Below are 18,537 nucleotides of genomic sequence, written 5' to 3' on the forward strand. Positions count from 1 at the left end.
TGTGAGAAAGACGAGGTACAGCCCTTGACACTAAATGTGGGAAGCTACCAATAGCTATAAAAAAAAAAAAATCTAATAATTTTAAATGACCTAATTGGCTTGGATTGTTCATATCAGGGACTTAAACCGTATTTCCTGAAAATGACACCCTGTTGCCTAGCATAGGGACTGACCCTCAGCTTAGTAAATGTTTGGTAAATGAACTAGATAACCGTACATCTGGTTTCAGAAGCTTCCCAAAACAGTGATGGCCAGAGAGTAGAGTCTCCTATTTATTGACACTACAGAGAAGGAGCCACCTAGCTGGATACCAGGGCCATGAAGTCCAGACACCCTCAGTGCTCCTAATTCAGCCCTAGGTTGGATTATCATCGCAAGAGAAATGGGAAATTGACAAACTTGATCTAGATTCCATGAAGTCTGGGGAAATCAACAGACCTTACAAAAATGTATGGTTCTGCCAATGTAGCAAAGGGCTGCTGTGAACCTATTCACTGTGGCCAAGACACAGCTCTCGATGCATCTCTGCATCCCCAGCCACCAATTTTCTTTTCCAAGTTTGTCCTTGTTTGCATTCAGCTGTACTTGGTTGAAAATCTGTTCTTAATAATATTAATAGTTAAAATTAAGATTATTTTAACCTTTAAATAACTTATGTTTAACAAAACCACATTATTTTCTAAGTAAAAAGACCCACACATTTTAATAACAAAATAAAGAGAGTCAGAGATCTCACTTTAAAAGGAGAGCTTTTTCAACACAATACGGTTTTGTTACATATGTATTGTCATGCAGTGATCAATATTTCTTAACTTGAGAATTCCATGCGTTTACATAACAGAAAACTAAATAAGAAGCAGATTGTCAAGTGCTATGATGGTGAACAGCTGCCAAAAATCTATGATCCCCCCCTCCAATCCCTTAGTATTCTGTTGCAAAAGTTACACTGAAACAGTAATTCATTAAGGATTTCTCAGCATCTTCTTCAGAAAACACACTACGATTTTATCATATCAGACTTTCTGGGAATTTTCCTTTCCAGTCTGGCCCAGAGTAATTAACTTGGCCTGAATAAGGATAGTAATTAAAAGCAGACGGCATTTATATTTTGATGGAGAACTGAATGCTAATGCTAAAGAAGCTCCATGGACCTGAATATTTTTCCCAGCCTCTCCCAATATCAAATTTCTTTGGAGTCCACCTAAATTATGATGATGCCCTACCAAAAAAATCACATTCCACTCTTCATCCATAGACCATATCTTTAGCAAGAAAACCACCATTAGGAACTTTTCCATCAGACCTAAGTAATGTAGTATAAACAATGTGCCTTAAGCAATCAACCCTCTTCCCAACATATTGCTTTTAACAACATGCAGAGAAAGGGAACATTGCAGAAATCTGGTTCACTTCGAAAGTTCCCTATTCTTCCATCTAAAATCAGTGACTGCCCCTGAGTAGATAAGGCTGGCACTCATAAAAAAAACAGCTGCTTCAGACCTGAACTTGACAAATATGACAGCTGTATTTTGGGGACAATATTTTAAACTCTCCTTGGCACCACCATTCACTTTGTAGCTATTATTCTATACTATTTCTTCCCTAATTCTTGGTGTCTCATTGTACATTTTTAGGAGAAATATAGTATAGAGTGGGAGAAACAAGCTCTAGTGAGTAGTAAAAAGAGATTTGTGTGGTGAAGAACAAGCCACTTTATGTCTCTGAGTTAATACTGAGTGTGTGGTACTATGTGCCAGGCACAGTACTAGGATGTAGGGCTACAAGACAGACTTTGCCCCAGTCCTTATGCTATTTCTGGGAAGACAGACTAAAAAGAATTTTTAAAGAGGGGAAAATCTCAAAGTGCTTAATTGAAATAATTATAATAGTTACAAATGATCCCAATTTCTATGAAGGAAAGCAATAGGGACCAGAGATGAAAGTTAATGGGTACAGGAGAGGTGACATTTTAGCAGAGACATAGAGAGTGGGAAAGAGCTTCTCCCTCAGTAAAGGAGCAGAGAGGGAGGCCAGTTCAGAAGGAGAAGCATGTTCAAAAGACACAAGAAGGGAGAAAGTTTGGGGATGTTCAAGCAACAAAAAGGTAACCAGCATGGCTGGTGTGTTGAGAGTGAGGGAGAGCGGCCAGCAATGGTGGGGCTCTGTTGCACATGGTAAGATACTTAGAGGCAGTATTAGGAAAGCACACTGAAAGCCAGGAAATGAAAAACAAATGTAAAGGATTCTTTTTAAGGATTTCCTGAATGCCCACGATATGCCCAGCAACCAGATAGGATTGTGACAGTGACAAAGCCTTTTTTAAAAATTCCCTTATATTTTAACAGTAGGTGAGTTCTGTGGCAAGGAAATGTATATAGCAAACCTACCATTGATTTTACCTTAACAATGCGATGGCTGATATTAAACCACCTTTCCCATTCAGAATGCCACCACCCTAGCTCCTCAAAGCATGGACACATGACTTCAGAACTCTTTGATGAATGTGGTGAATGGTCCCTTGGGTTGGTGGTATTGAGTATCTGAATGAGAATCCCATTCATATGGTGAAGGTGAATACACTTATTAAATGTATAACAAACATGGCCTTGAGCAAGTGTGAAGCATGCTCAGTGAAATGCTGGAGATGACGCCATTCTTACCTAACATCTAGAAAACACAAATATTGTCAGATGCTCTCCAAATTTGACATGTCTGATTCTATGAGACTCATACAGCTGAGTCTTTCTTGAGCACCTACTATGTGCCCAACGCTGTACTGAGGATATCAGAGAACAAATATCATCCATTTCCTCAAGGAGTTTATAGTTCAGTGAGATTAAAAAATGGAATTTTTAATATAGCACAAGATTCTAGGATTGTGCTAAATGCTTTAAGAGCATATCACGAGAGCCCAGTTTGAGACTGGGGGTGGATCAGAGGAGATCAGGGGGTGCTTCTCAGAGGAGACAGTGATGGAACTGAAGGCGAAGGATAAGCCCAGAGGCTCCCAGATGGGATGGGAGGAAGGGGCTGCTTCTTGAAGAGGGAATATGGTGCAGTGGTTAAGTATGAGAAAAATCTTAAGACTATGAATTTGTGGGTCAGGTGAGTCTGAACTGAATGGAGAAAAGTCAGGTTGAAAGGGAAGACTGAGAGGTGAACAGGGGTTAGGTTATCAAGTAGTCCAAATTTAGGTTCCCGTGGGTTTTGGTGAGTCTATCTACACTTTAGATCCTCCAACTTACTGGTTGATATTTAACATAGCTTGACAATTTGTGAAGCAATTTCAAGCTGGGCCTTGAAATGTTTTTCTGAGGCAGACAGAAAAAGTCATCTAATTTAGCCTCAGGATGAGGCCAGTCCTGTCCATGGGTCCCTTCTTAGAATACCGTGGAAGGTGAATGGATGAACAAGCAGTGCATTTGAATCTGTCCTCAAAGGAATAATCTTTCACAATTGGAAACAAATGCTCCTTAACAGTATGCTAAGTGAGAACAAGACAGGGATGAGCACCTGGTCCTGCTTCATCTCAGGTCACTGTCACTTTGATCACTTCACAAGAGAAATCAGTTACAAGAGTGTTTTTAATCATTTCTATCAACTAGCAAAGATGTTGATATTCCAGATTTCTTCAGTAAACATAATGGAAATTGATTTGAAAACATGTTCCTTTTGCCCGAATAAACCATGTCTTTGTTTTTCCTTTAATTGTTCAGAACAAGAGAGAATTTCCCTTGAGGCATTGAGCACCCTGCTTGGTCTAGATATTTAATGGTAGTGTGTATCATCAGCAGAATCATGCTGAAGGAGCCCCCAGTTGCTAATGACTCACAAGCAGGTGTGAAAAGCCAGGAAGGAATGATCTTTGAAAGCCAAGAGGAGGCAAAAGAATGGTCCTCTGCCATGATTCAATAGAAGCAGCTGAAGACCCCAGTTAGGTGAAATACTCTCATCTATGGTATCTTTGAGCCATGGTCTCATAGACAATCCATTTATAGTTGGCAGAGCAATCCTTATGGAATGAGAGTAGGAGAGTTAAATCTTTTACATGGAGAAAATTCTGTGTACAGCAAGAGAAGAGAAACTGGCAGCTGATATCAAACCACAGGCTGATTCTCTGGGATTATTTTAATTGTTCTTCATGCTGGTAATAAGAGGAATGCATTCATTTTAGTTTAAACCAGGTCAGAGCATGAGAATCAGCTCTGAGAATCTAAGTTGCCCAAATATCTGGACCATTAAGGGGGAAAAACAGCACAGATTTAGTTGTGGTAGCCAAAATACCTCCCTCAGCTTTCAGAAGGCACAAGGGAGAAGGATTCCTATCCCCTATCTAGCAGATGGGCAAATGAAGAAAGGACAATGTCAAGATGTGGGAGGCAGGGAGAGGATTGGGGGATACTTGTTGGAGCTGCTGGAGCAAAAAGGAAACCATGGTCCAAAGAATTAGTATTAGAAGCTAGCTGGGGATGTAATTTATAGAAGCCTTGGATAGAAAGACAGAGGTCTAGAAATGCCACCTCCTCTAGACTCCGGTCATTTCCTCCTGCTCATATGTCTTTCTTACAGAATCTGTGATCCACAGTCCTGGCTGATCTATTTCCATCATACGACCCTTCCCCAGCCACAGCTGATTAGCTAAGTGGTATACATCTGACCTCAATGGGACGGTGGGCTAGAGTAAGTTATGTAATTTGCTCAGAACTGAATTCAGATACACAGACACTGAGTTCATTCATTTCTGTTGGCTTTGAACTGGGACACCATGTTATGCAGGACTTGGAGAAGACCATGTTTCATGAATGAGGGTTGCTAAGAGAACTGGTCTCCAGAGAATATAAAAAGTACAGATATTTGAGGGGAAAAAGCACAGGCAATTTGGTTTTCTAATATAACCATAGGCACAACCTCCCAATCCCCATAACCATCCTTCCTAACTGGACCCAACCCATTACCTTGCTATAAACTTAGGGGCACAGGAGATAATCCACAGCAGAAAATCCCATTTTGCCATTCTCAGAGGTTGACTCACTGATTACTCAGAATATTACCTAGGCTCTGCAATGTCAAGGGGAAGCAAAAAAGTGCTTTGGAGCTTCCCTAGTCATTCAGGAGGTGGCCAAGCAATGGGGGCTCCATGCTCCCACTCCCCACATCCACCAGAGTAGCTCTGCTTCTATATGTTTTATACACCAAGTGTCCATGGAAACATTTCACTAGATAAAGAGCTCTATTGCTTAAAGACATGGTACTTTAATGAATGCCATACTGATGGAATACACAGTCTTGGGCATGGATTAGTTTTGGGTTCTATAAACAAGTTCTATGCAGGACTCTGTTACCTTGCAGCCCTCCCAGTATCAGTGACCTTTGGGACTGGTTTCTTTCCCACTCTGTGAGAGTCCAGCCATCAATTAGCTCCACCTCACCTCTCAGTATGAGGTTGTGACCCTAACAGGACTATTATGGATTTGATATAGATGCTGGAAGAGAAAGGGAGAAATCAAGGGTATAAAACAATGAAAGCTGGTGGATGGTAGAGGTCATGTTTGCCACCCTGTAGAGTGGGAAACTGCCTGCCTGGGAACTAAGCCAAGAAATCAAGGAACTCGTAGGATTAATCGGAAGTTGAAAACATGGGAGTGATTCCTGAAGCTAGTCACGCCTCAAGACAGAACTACATCAATATCTTTGTTCCAAGAGTTCACAAATTCCCTTTTTGACCTTTACTACTTTGAATTGAGTGCTGTCACTTGTAAACAAAGAATACTGAATAATGTATTATGCTAAATGATTTTTCAGGCTTAATGGTCCTATCCATTTCTATAAGGTCTTATCTATTTCTAGAGGCTTTGTCCTTTCATTAGAGACAGTTACAAATTATTATACCATAATAGCAGTAACAACCATAAATCTAAAAATAAAAAAAAACCCCTTGAAATCTAATTTTTTTCATTTTCAGCCCTAACTTTTCTATTAGTTGACAGTCATCCATAATGTATTAGAATATCTTTCCTGAAGATACTTTTATACTTTCAATTCATACTTTTACAACATGAACTCAAAGAAAAAAAAAGTTGAGCTAAAAAAAGCCCACTATTTAATAGAAAAATCTAGAATCAAATGGAAAAGGAAAATAATCTGGATAAATATAAATGGTACCAGAAACCAGGAATGCACTCTTTTTAACATCACCATCTCCTGGCAAAAAAAAATAATTATAATAGTAATCTGTTTCAATGGAAATAAAGTACTATAATATTTATAGTCTGTGCCAGAGTTATAATGACTGCAGGGGCAGAAGTGAAGTGTCACAGCATGCTCCACATGTTTTTAACACGGTTTCTAAAGGCTCTGGAGGCTATTAAATTTAATGAACCCATCTGCTATGAAATAGAGGTCCCAACATAATCAGTTTCCTCCATGCCATGTAATGCAGATGGCATTCTCTGTTCCACGACCCAGCAGGATGGTTTATGTTTCACTATACGTGTGTCTTTTTGTTTTGACGATTTGAACTTCTTTGATAATGCAGCGGTATCTTGGGAAAATACTGTAAATTCCGTTTCCAAGCCCCAACAACTTCCTTATGATGGCTTCGACCCCCTGAGTAATTGCTTCTAGGCAGTAAGATGTTGTAGCTTAGAGCAATCATCCAAACGACTCCTAAATGGCCTAGGTACCATTCCTAGATGGGAAACCGAAACAAATGTGCAATTTATCAAATGCAAAGCATTTTCTCCAAGTAGGACTTAGTGGGGGGTGAGGAGGAAGGATACACGTCCAATGTGCAAATGCAACTAAATTGGTTTGAAAGTTCCTACAAATTGCATTCCGAATTGCATTACCAGCAACAGGGAGGGGCAGCTGGGCTTGGTAATGAATTCTCATTATTTTAAATGGTCACATTCCCACTGTTTCTAAAACACTTCTTTGCTTCCCTTCTGTGTGTCACCATGGTCTGTGTAAACTCCCCTGGAGGGGCTGATCAGGGATGCTGATGCTTCCTGGGTTTAATGCAGGTTCTACCCTGCACAGCAAGTTGGGTAGCATTCCCGAGATGATTAAGTCCTAACTGGAAAGCACAAGTCATTTGCTTACAAAATGGAACAAATTCCATTGTTAATGATTTTTTGCTCTGCACCTAAGAGATAATGACTGTGCACAACTTGTATTCAGATAAGAAGCCCATGAATTTCAGAATTCTGGTGTTTGCTGTTTTGTCAATTAATACACGAGATCTTATTAGATTAAACATAATTAACGGTTGTTAACATTAATTCATTTATTTGGGCTTCACCAGGAAAACAAATTGAATAGAACAGCCAGGCAGGAAACAGAATATTTAATCAGACTGGTAGTAACAGGCAGGGAGGATGGGCCCTGATAGGAAAATTGTGCCAGTCCAGAGTCTAGATCAGGCTTCGTTAAATGCAGTCCTTGACTCATGTACAAGAATCTATATTTGGCCTATACAAACTTTTATCTTGAGCTTATCCAGACCCAGAAACGTATGAATCAATATGTAATTAATAAAAAGGGAAAGTACCATACTCATGGGTCATTTTAAGCTGTTCATTTAAGTATTAAATCAATTATATAATTGTATTTGTTGCTGCTGGGTCTTCAGCCATAATGACTGATGAGTCAAGCAAACAGGAATTCCTTTTGCCTTAACCACCAGATAATTAAAAAGAAAAAAGGCTTTTAAGACCATGTTAAGCAAACTTGTGGAAATTGACGAATACCTACTCCCTTAGTAGTTGGTAGAAATGACATACATCAGCAGGGTCACAAGTCTTCTGATTCTGAGAAACAAATCCAAGCCATTTTCAGACTACAATGTCACAAAGAGAAGCTAGGTCCTAGAGACATCAGCAGTAAGCAGCAGTGTTATGATGAACAGGCATGGCTGCCCTGAGACTTACTCTTAACAGAGAGTTTGCAAGGAGCAGGAGGTGGTGGTTGTATTTCCTTCTGGCATTATCTTTCCCTCTCAGACCACAGCACATGGACAGAAGCTGTTGCAGTAGGCAGGATTCTAAAACAGCTCCTACGATTTCTGCCTTCGTAGGTACATGACCCTTAAAGTCCCCTCCCCTTGACTATAAGTATGATGGGATATCACTAGCATGATTAGGTTACTATCATTTGACTGAGTTAATTAAAAGACAGATTATCCTGGATGGGCCTGACCTAATCAAAGAAGCTTTTAAAAGCAGGCAAAGCTTTAGAGGGATGCACTCTTGGTGGTCTGGAAGAAAGCAAACACCATTGCATGACTGCCTATCATTGGCCATATGACAGGAACTTTCGGTTCTAAGAGCTGAGAGCAATCCCTAGGTGACAACAAGCAAGAAAATGGGGACCTCAGTCCTACAATTGCAAGGGACTGAATTCTGCCAACAATCTGAATGAGCCTGGAAGCCTGAGTTGCAGATGAGAACGGCAGTGTGGCCTTGTAAGGCCCTGAGCTGAGGGTCTTGGTGAACCTCTGCCCAGATTCCTGGCCCACAGACCCTGAGATAACATATTTGTTTTGCTTTAAGCTGCTGTGTGTGGTGATTTGTTACATAGCAATAAAAACTACCACAGGGGTCCCAGTGATGCTGACCCATGTCACGAGAGCGTGTTGGTGGTTCTAGCTGGAAATCAAAACTATGCACACACCAGCTGGTGACCCTCCTCTCTGTGTTTGGTAGGTCATTGTCCACATAGCTCACAGCTCCCAGACACTACCAAGAGGCAATAACATAAGAAGCAGATACTAACCCAGCCATCAGCCATCAGACCTTCCCATCAACCTAAGATGGAACAAACAAATCAAGGTAAACCACCCTTATCAAGGAAGGAAGGAAGGAAGGAAGGAAGGAAGGAAGGAAGGAAGAAAAGAAAGAAAAGAAAAGAAAAGAAAAGAAAAGAAAAGAAAAGAAAAGAAAAGAAAAAAGAAAAGAAAAGAAAAGAAAAGAAAGGCAGGCTAAGGATCAATTTCCTCTGAATGCATGGAAGGCTGTGCTCCCCAGTATTACAGATGCTCTGCCCATAGTTAACATACTGGTAATTTTTAGCAATTTTCTATAGTCTTTCCAATGCATTCATTTACATATCTATAGAAGTAACAACTTTCTTTTAACACTCATAAGTTATTAGTTTCAATAATATTTAATTAATTTATATAATTATGATAAAATTACAACTGGCATCAAAAGGTTTGGAAAGTCTAAATATGAAGACAATTAACTTCGAGTAAGCTCACAACTCAACTTAGAACAATCATACATCAACTTCTGGTATCAGCATGACCTTCCAGATCCAACCTCCAATGTGCTTTGGGCAACTGGCACAAACTATCAGGGCAAAGGGAGGGCACCAACTCCTTAAGTCCTTCACATGGCAGGTAACTAAGAGGGCTCCTACCATATCTGCCCTGCCTTGGGCAATCTGTGAGGCTGTGGGGACTCTGCCTGGATGGTGCAGGAGTCCTTCTTGGGGACACTGACCGTAGGCACTAACCCCAGACTTTAGTGCCCTGCCCACAACAGGTAATTACAGCAAAATGAATTCCAAAGGATTAAAGTGCATCTCTAGATGAATAATGCTTCCAAGGTACTCATTATACCTAAGTGCCAGATTCTATTATCAAAATGGTATAAGCCATATTGTAGTTACTATGTGAGACCCAGCCCAAAAAGGGAGATTTCCAAAACTTCCCACAGCCAAGGAGAAAACTGATTTCCTGAGGTTGGGGAAGGATGACAGGCATTATTTACTGTGCTCTCACTATGCATAGACATTTAATCTTTAGTGTCTACCCTGGAAGGCAGGTCTTATCTCCATGTTGTAAATGCAGAAAACACACTCAAAGAAGCTAAATGACTTGCTTACGGTCACATAGCTAGTATGGAATAGACCTGGAATTCAAACTGAGGCTATTCCAACTCTAAATTCAATGCTATCAATTAATAAACTAAGGTAGATTATAAATGCTTCAATAAAAAAAAAAATCCAAAGCTGCCATCGCTAAACCAGGACATTATGAAAATGGGCTCACCAGTCCCAATGTCAAGTGCTTCTGAATTTGGTCTCTTTCATTATTTCAAGGTGGGACACATTAGGGCAATGCTGGCTTGGGACTGTCGAGAATGTGTCAGGATGGTCATAAACTTGACAACTGCTGATCCCTCCCCCCATTCATCTTGCAGGGGGGTTCCAAAGTTGGTGGGCGCCTCTCAGAATTTAGATTCTGCAGATGAGTTCAGTATACAAATCCTATTTTGAGCCCACACAAACAACAGGGGGCTTTTGTCCTTGACCTGGCAGAATCCAGGCCCAGGTAAAGACTTTGAAAAGCCTGTTGCTTCCTGGCCAGAGAAGGATTTGTTGGAGTAGCAGCTGCCTGTCCTCACTGAACAGGCCTAGAAAGAAGGTGGATGGAAACCCCAGTGTCTGCCCCAACCCAGCAGGTTTCTCAGCACCATCAAGATGAGAAGGGACTCTCAGAACATTCTAGTAGGGGTTTATTTATCAGGGCTATTTGCAAAGATACGACCGAAGCTGAAAAGGAGGTGCTGAGCTATCATTCATTTCAAGGACAGACATATTCTGGGGGGCTAGTTTTCTGTCAAAGGATTTATATCAAAGGATTCTGGAAGAGGTGGTATAAATGAGCTCTGTTATCTTGGCATACCATTTTACTCAACTATGAGCCACTTAAAGCATTATTTCATTTTAAAGTAAGTAAGGATGATTATGGAACAGAAGGCAAACTTCATAAAGTATTGGAGATAAAGCACAAGACTGTTCAAAGACATTTCCTCTAAAACTGCATGTCCAGAGCTGCTCCCAGACCTTTACTTTGCCTTTGCTGTTGAGAATTCTTTAGTGGAAAAGCTGGAGTGGCAATGGGTCTCCTTAGCTCTTAACTGCCCTTCATATGTAAACACATATATATGTAAGTATATATGCATGTGTGTATGTAATTTAGTAAATCTAAAACAATTGATTCAAGTGATTAATATGATCTAAAGCAAGACATCATATTAATACCAAGCTTTATCCTCTTCCGTGACCTTCCTCCCCCATGACCTTTGGGTTACGTACCCCCAGCCAGAATACTCTGTAAGTGGGATGTATCCTTTTCCAAAAGCACACCATGCCCATTTGTTTCTCATCAGTGACACTAATTTTAATGACCCACTCTAGATTTTGTCTGGATTCTCCCACTGTGTAGATACTACTTTTTCCCCCCAGAACTAGTCAAAGATCTCTGGGGAAGATCTTTGAGACCATGAAAATACCCTGTTCCAAATCTCCCCATTAGTTTAGCATCCATTGATAACCTTTGCCCTAACCGGTCTTTCCCAAAATGTCTAGAAAGCAGAGATTTTCCATCTCCATGACTCCCTTCACATTTACCAGTCAGCAGCCCACTGTCCACTGCATCCTTGTTCACCTATCTCATTATCTCTTTGGTTCATCCCTTTGAGATTTGTTGATCTAGTCACTATCGTAAGAACACGTGGATTTCTGTTTTATTCCACAGGTTATAATCCATTACTGTCCCAGAATTGACCAGTGAGGTCCCCTTCATACTGACTCCTGTGTCCTTTTGATATGACCTCCTTGTTTTTTTTAGGAATTTCTTAGTTTCTGGCATTAAATATTCCAGGCTTTTTTGGGATATGGGGCACCTTCCCAACCCAAGTCCTGGAATTAGCAATTTCTCTAAGGAATGCTGGTTTCTGTTAGTGGGGAATGGTTTTTAGAAGCTGGGGTCTGGGTTTTAGATGTGTTCATTGCTACTGGGGTGCCATTGTTTCTAGGCCCTTTCAAATGACAGAGTTGGGGTTTCATTCTGACACCTCCCATCCAGTCTCATCCCACAGGTGTCTGCCTTGTCTTCCTCATTTACACATTTGCTCAATCTTACCATACTCAGAAAATAGATTCAGAATTGCTAGACCCACATTACTCCAAATGACCCCAAAAGGAGTTTAAAATTTATTTCCCATTCTCTCTCCAAACTGGACTGAGGATAGTCAAAGAACTATGTTCAAGCTTTAACATTGTGCATAATTACTATATTCAAAAGTTTACTGCTTTTTCTCCCTTTTTTTTAAAGATTTTATTTATTTATTTGACAGAGAGAGACACAGCGAGAGAGGGAACACAAGCAGAGGGAGTGGGAGAGGGAGAAGCAGGCTTCCCGTAGAGCAGGGATCCCAGTGCGGGGCTCAATCCCAGGGTCCTGGGATCATGACCTGAGCCGAAAGCAGACGCTTAACAACTGAGCCACCCAGGCGCCCCTTTTTCTTCCTTTCTTGATAATTTTTGTAGTTCATTTGAAATGTCATTGGATTCATTTAGTCTTTTTGCATTCACTGTTAGTTCCCCACCCTCGTTCTTGTTGATTTTAATTTTTGAATGCATAGAACATCAAGCTGCTTTCAAAAGTCCAAACTATGCAAAAAGGTATACCCAGAGTTATCTCACTTCCTTCACTAACTCCTCCTCTGTACTTCCTCCCACTTCTCATAGGTAACAGATTCTATTGGTTTCCAGTTTATCCTGGCCGTGCTTCTTTTCATAAAAAGAAGCAGGTACATGCGTATGTTCTAGTTCCTCTTCTTTCTTATACAAAAGGGGGCACTCTATTTATACTCTTCCATTTTGTTCTTACTTAGCAATATATCCTGGAAATCATTCTATATCAACCAATAGAAATAAGTCATCTTCATTCTTGCTTTTACATTAAGATCCATGATATGTGTGTACCAATATGTGTGTACCATAGTTTTTTTAATTTTATTTTATTATGTTATGTTAATCACCATACATTACATCATTAGTTTTTGATGTAGTGTTCCATGATTCATTGTGCATAACACCCAGTGCTCCATTCAATACATGCCCTCCGTGCCCTCTTTAATACCCATAGTTTTATCATAATTATCTGTTACGTATTGTATTTAGGTAACTTTCACTATTTTGAAATGACATGCATTTCTATAATGAGCAAACCTGTTTTATCAACTGTATTTTCTTACTGTTGGAGGTTCATCTTCAGAGTTCATTCCTAGATGTGGAATTGCTGGGTCAAAGCGTACATGCGAGTTCGCCTTCATAGAGATTGCCCCATTCTGTCTTCCCACACGTGGTCTATGGGTGTTCCTTTCCCACAGCCTTACCAACAGAGTATACAGTTAAGCTTTTAATTTTTATCACTCTGATAGGTGCGAAATCGTATTTCACTAGAGTATAATTTTCATTTTTCTTCTCTTTCTACGATTGAAGCTATACATCTTTCATTTGTCGAAAGCCATTTTTATTATTTTTGTGAATTGTCTGCTCATGTATTTTGCTCGTTTTTTTTTTCTACAGGAATTTTAAGGTTTTGCCCTCAATTTTGAAAAGTTCTTTATATATTAGGATTATTAATGATTTCTGTGTGCTCTGCATTGCCAATATTTTCTCCCATGTTACCCTGTGCCTTTGACTTTGCTTATCGTGGTTTTTGATGTATAAAAGTTGGTTTTCATTTTGTTTTGTCTTTAGGTAGTCAAACTTATTTATTTGTCTTTTCATTGCATCTGGATTTTAGAGTCATTGTTAGAAAGATTTTCTCTGAATCCAGGTCATAGAGGGATTCACCCAGGTTTTGTTCTAGTGCTTGCATGGTTTCATTTTTTACAGTTTTGATTGCTGATCCACTTGGATTTCTTTCTTGGCTATGGCCTGGTGAATTGAACTAATTTTATCTATTTTATCTTTTTTTAAATGGCTATCTAGTTTTCTCAAAAGCATCTTTTATGAAGACCATGCTAACCCCACTGACCTGAGATGCCACCTTTATCTCTACTGAATTTCTATATGCAGTTGGATCCCTTTTCTTGGACAACCTATTCTACTGACCTGTCTGTCTCTCCAGGTGTGTTTTAATTATAGAGGCTCTGTTTTATATGTTTCAAATTGATGAAACAAATAAAATGCTTGATCCAATGGCCGTTCAGGGTTTGTACATAAAACCACTGATGACGGGCTCACTTCATTCTTGGGTATTCGCACTGCTCCTCTTCATACCTGTTATTCCTGCCTTACTCAGCCACACCTATAAAGAGGTGAACACATCCATGACAATGACTGTTAGCATGGTGCCCACATAAATGGGGCAGCTTAGTTATTTCGTTGCCGTGCTTCTAAACAAACCTGGGGTCAGACTGTGGAAATGATGAGAGCCCCAGGTCTCCCCGGCAACCAGAGAGGCTTTTTCAGTTTAACATCCTCTCTATGCAGGGCGACTGACCACTTCATATTTCCGTGGTCCCGCCGCGTCCTTTATTTAGGCCGAGGTGGGGCAGGCTGCCGCGGTGGCCCCCAAGATGGGTTCCCATATGCTGTTCCCGCCCTGCCTTTCCCTGCAGCTGCCAGAAATGCAGCCAGAGTGAGAGAGAGCATGGAGAGAAAAGCCGGCCCTCCGCAGCCATTGAGATCACTCCCGAGGACAGCTGTGTCTGGGTTACAGTGATTAATGTGATGTTAATCCCAACACACAAACGATGGGAGAGAGGCCCCGTGAGAACATTTACAATCAATAAATGAAAAACACCACTCCCATCAGACTCATTATCACTATGAAAAATCACCCTGAAATTACACAAGAAACCCGGCCATTGAGCCACTGCGTGATGATGGCAAAGCTCCTCCTTTTACGCTAATTCAGCATTAGATTCTTTTGCTTGGAATTCGGCTTTAGAATGAGCCCGTGGCCAGAGTTCCAACAGCAATCCAGAGCCGATATAACCACCACAGAAGCATATTCTCGCTTGTCTATGGGAAGAAAATGCAGCTGTGGCCTCTACCGTGGCTCCCACTCACTGTCGGAGCTGAACTTTGGTCACCCTCCCAAGCTGAGCCCCCAAGATTCATCAGCACGACCGGGCCTCTCAGATGGCAAGGACGGAATCTAACATGACCATGATCATGGCTACCGACAGAATTTGTACACATAGAAGGAAAACAAAGTAACTAGAGAAGACACAGCAAAAAGGGACTTTTCTGTGCCTACCGGCCTCCTTCCAAAAGTGCGGGCTACATTCTGATGTTATGATTTTTCACCAACCTTGCTTGTGGAGGACCAACACAAACTGCACAACAAAGGAAAATGTCATCGAGCCCCATCACGGAGGAAGAGTGACAGAACTGCAGTTGTAAAAATCAGTAAAGGAAAACCTCACTAAAGTGGGTGCTAGGGATGCTAGAAGGGAGGAAGGTGGGAAGCGCTGTCAAGTACAGACCCAACAGAAGAATCCTCAACAGGAAAGAAGCATCAGTTACAGGCCCCAACAGGAAAAGATGTACATTGCATCTTCTACAAAAAATCAAACACCTTTGCAACTCAGCCCACGGGAAACCATCATCGTCTGGAACTCTTGAACTCCAGTGGATTTTGTTCAACACAACCCCGTCCAACGTCCTCCTTCTCCATAAAATAACATTCCTCTCTTTTGTTTATTGGACTTGCCTATGGTTTTGCTATAGCTTGCTTGCCCTGGATTGCAATTCTCTGCTATTCCTGAATAAACCCATTTTTGCTAGAAAAATAACTGACAGTTTTATTTTTCAGGTTAACACAGTCTTCTGGAATTAACAGAGCAAAACCCTCAGGCCACCCCCGGGGGCTCCCCGGGGACTCACAGTGCTGTCGATGTAAGCTTCAGTCCATACCACGTCGTGCTCCTGATCGATGACTTTGGGCCGGCTGAGGACATGCAGGTACTCCATGACATTTTCCTGCACATCAGCCAAGGTGGAGATCTGGGTGAAAAATCCTGCCGAGAGAGAACCAAGCTGAGTAACAGGAAGAAGGGCAACTGCAGAGTGCGTATGCCATGGCTTCTTGGCCTCTGGTTAACTTCTTTTGTTTCTTTCCCTATCCTTTGTAAACACTGTATCTTCTCTCTACCATCACCCACTTCATGAGTAATGCGTTCATGTGATCTTGAAAATATAATCAAGCAAAAGAAATCACAGTAAGGTCAACCATAAAGCCACCTCTCAGAGGAAGCCCCTGCTAACCCTTTAGAGAATGTCCTCCCAGACTTTTTTCAATACATACACATCGACACATACACTTACACATCTAAAGCGGGGTCCACTTTACATGCCATTCTGGAACTTTTTTTTTTTTTTTTTTTACTTTAGTGCGCTTATTTCCAATAGGAAAACTATGAACCACAAAATGTAAAGGCCATCTCTTTTTTTTTTTTTATAACTGTAACAATAACTATGATTAATTTGAAGGGGTACAAAATCTACTGAGCAGTTGATAAGCTTTGTCACATTTGTTCTTGAGAACATGATGAAGCAGACACAACTGTGCCCACTTTAAAGGTAAGATGCCCGAGGCAGATGAAAGGGATGTGTTTCACCTGTGTTCTTACAGGTATCAGGCAGCAAATACCAAAGGTGCACCCATGCTTAGGCATCTCTTCATCTGTGCCTTTTGCTCCTACGGAATTTTTTGCCTTTTGTGTGTTTGAGGCGGAAACTCCAGCTCACACCCCTCATGTGGTTACCAGACCTGCCTTTTGAATATGCTGGGTTGACATGGTTTCTCAGTAACAGAAGGAAGTCCTAAACGAGCTATCATCTTGTGGATGGGGACACCGTTTTGATCTGGAGTTCCTCTTCAGTGTGGGGTCCCGTTGGCTTCACCATGGGTTAGGAGATGTGAGAAGGAAAGGCATGAACTGAGCAAGGTCTGGATCCCTGATCAGGACGGGGGGCTTTCATTCATATACGGAAGGCTTTCCTGGTGCTTAGCACTGGAGAAGCAGGGATTAACAAGATGAGCAAGACCCCTGCCTCCTGGGGCCTGGCAGGTCGGAGTAAAGAGACAACTGCAAAATAGCACAATAAATATTATGCTGAAAAGCACAGCAGGGACAGCCTATCAAACCCAGCTACCCCAAGGAAGGGTCAGTGCAGTTGACCCCTGAAGGATGAGGGCCAGTTAGCTAGAGGAACAGTGTATCCAGCAAAGTGTGAGTAAAGTGTGATTAAAGGCCCACGGTGAGAGTCAGCCTTCTTCTAGAAGCTGAGAATAGCTCAGAATGGCTGGAGGAAGGAGCTGGGGGAGAGGGGCTGGAAGTCAGATACTATAAATCAGAGATGAGCAGGAGAATTGTCACATAGGACCTTGGGAAGGAGTTTAGACGTTATCCCCCAAGCAGGGAGTCATGGGAGGATTTTAATAAGGGGGACACTGGATGGACAAAATTCAGGTTTCCTCCCCATGCCTTTAAATAAGGACCCTTACAACTAAGCTCATGGCATGTCCTACTTGCCAAGAAACCAGAGAAGTGTACGTGTGCCCCTGAAGCCAGATCTGACACAGCATTTGCTACAGTGTTTGTGGAACCTCTTGTCTAAAAGCGTGCTCTGGGTAAGGAAATGGCAGCCCTTCTGTTGTCCAGAAAAGGGGCAGGACCCTCCCAGGGCATTTCCAAACAAAGGCCAGCTGGTTTGAATTTGCTGTGCCAACCCCAAACCAGGTTGGGACCATGTGGCTTCTGGCTTCCTGATGACAGCTCTGCACAGTGCTAATTAACATGCATTGTCACTCATGTCCAGGGCCAGGGCCTCACCCATCCCAGGGGAAACAGGGCCCCGAAGGAGCTGGCTGTGAATGCCTGTTCTAGCTTGTAGCCTGGGAGGGGGCCCATGTGCACCTTGACACTCCCTCCGAGGCCAGGCACTACAGTTAGGGACACCCATCTGGGACAGGGTTCTCCCAAGGCTTCCAGGAGGTCCCTTCTGGGAGGCAAGGTGGGAAGGGCAAGTTGCAAGAGCATTGCTGGGTGAGGGGAGCATTCATAGTTATCATCCTTCCTGCACGGCAGCTGCAATCAGTGTGGAAATCAGCAAGAAAACATTTCATCACTTCTTTAGTAGGCAAATCTCAGGCTCTGAAGGAAAGGTCTTGGAGCCACAGACAAGGCATAGAGGACAAGCCAAGATAGATGTCACCATGTTGAGAGAAGGAGAGAGCTGAAAGTTCTGGACCATCAGGGTATGTGGGTGAACCATTCACAGTGTAGAGCAATTCCAATTGGGAATCCTGTACCAAATGTGCACTGAAGACAGCATCTCTTAGGAGGGATTTTTCTTGGTGGTCTGCATTTTCATTCTCACGCTCAAAGCCAACAGTAAAAATCCCTGATTTGGGTTTTCCAAAATCGGGCCAAGAGAAGAAAGGGAATGAATGTAAGGAGGAGCATGGGAGAGACAGATCATTGCATGGTGGGGAGTAGGAAGGAAACACAATCACACATTTGGAAGGGGATTGAACTGGGACACCATCCTCACTTGGCCTTGCTTATCATACTCAGAGTTCTGAAAAGCTGGCTTCTCCCCAGAGCTACAGACCCATAGCCAACTGTATACCTGACACCTCCATGGGGATAAGTAACAGGATTCTCAGACTCAACTTGTCCAAAGCCAACTCCCAATTTCCCTGTCCAAACCCATTCCTTCCCT

At 41.9% G+C, this 18,537-nt stretch overlaps 1 protein-coding gene across 6 annotated transcripts in view; it reads right to left on the minus strand.

Annotated features, from left to right (window-relative positions):
- The window catches only part of CACNA2D3 (calcium voltage-gated channel auxiliary subunit alpha2delta 3), an 852,366-nt gene that overhangs the window by 283,170 nt on the left and 550,659 nt on the right, over positions 1-18,537 (minus strand). For all 6 annotated transcript variants that reach the window (XR_013449537.1, XR_013449535.1, XR_013449536.1 and 3 more), the window contains one exon: positions 15,694-15,827. Coding sequence is in view for 1 of the 6 variants with exons in the window: in XM_078076955.1 (XP_077933081.1) it covers positions 15,694-15,827 (134 nt within the window). In the remaining 5 variants the exon portion in view is untranslated. The remainder of the gene's footprint in view (positions 1-15,693; positions 15,828-18,537) is intronic.

This window comes from Halichoerus grypus, chromosome 1 (assembly GCF_964656455.1).
Source record: "Halichoerus grypus chromosome 1, mHalGry1.hap1.1, whole genome shotgun sequence".
In the NCBI taxonomy this organism is placed as follows: domain Eukaryota; kingdom Metazoa; phylum Chordata; class Mammalia; order Carnivora; family Phocidae; genus Halichoerus; species Halichoerus grypus.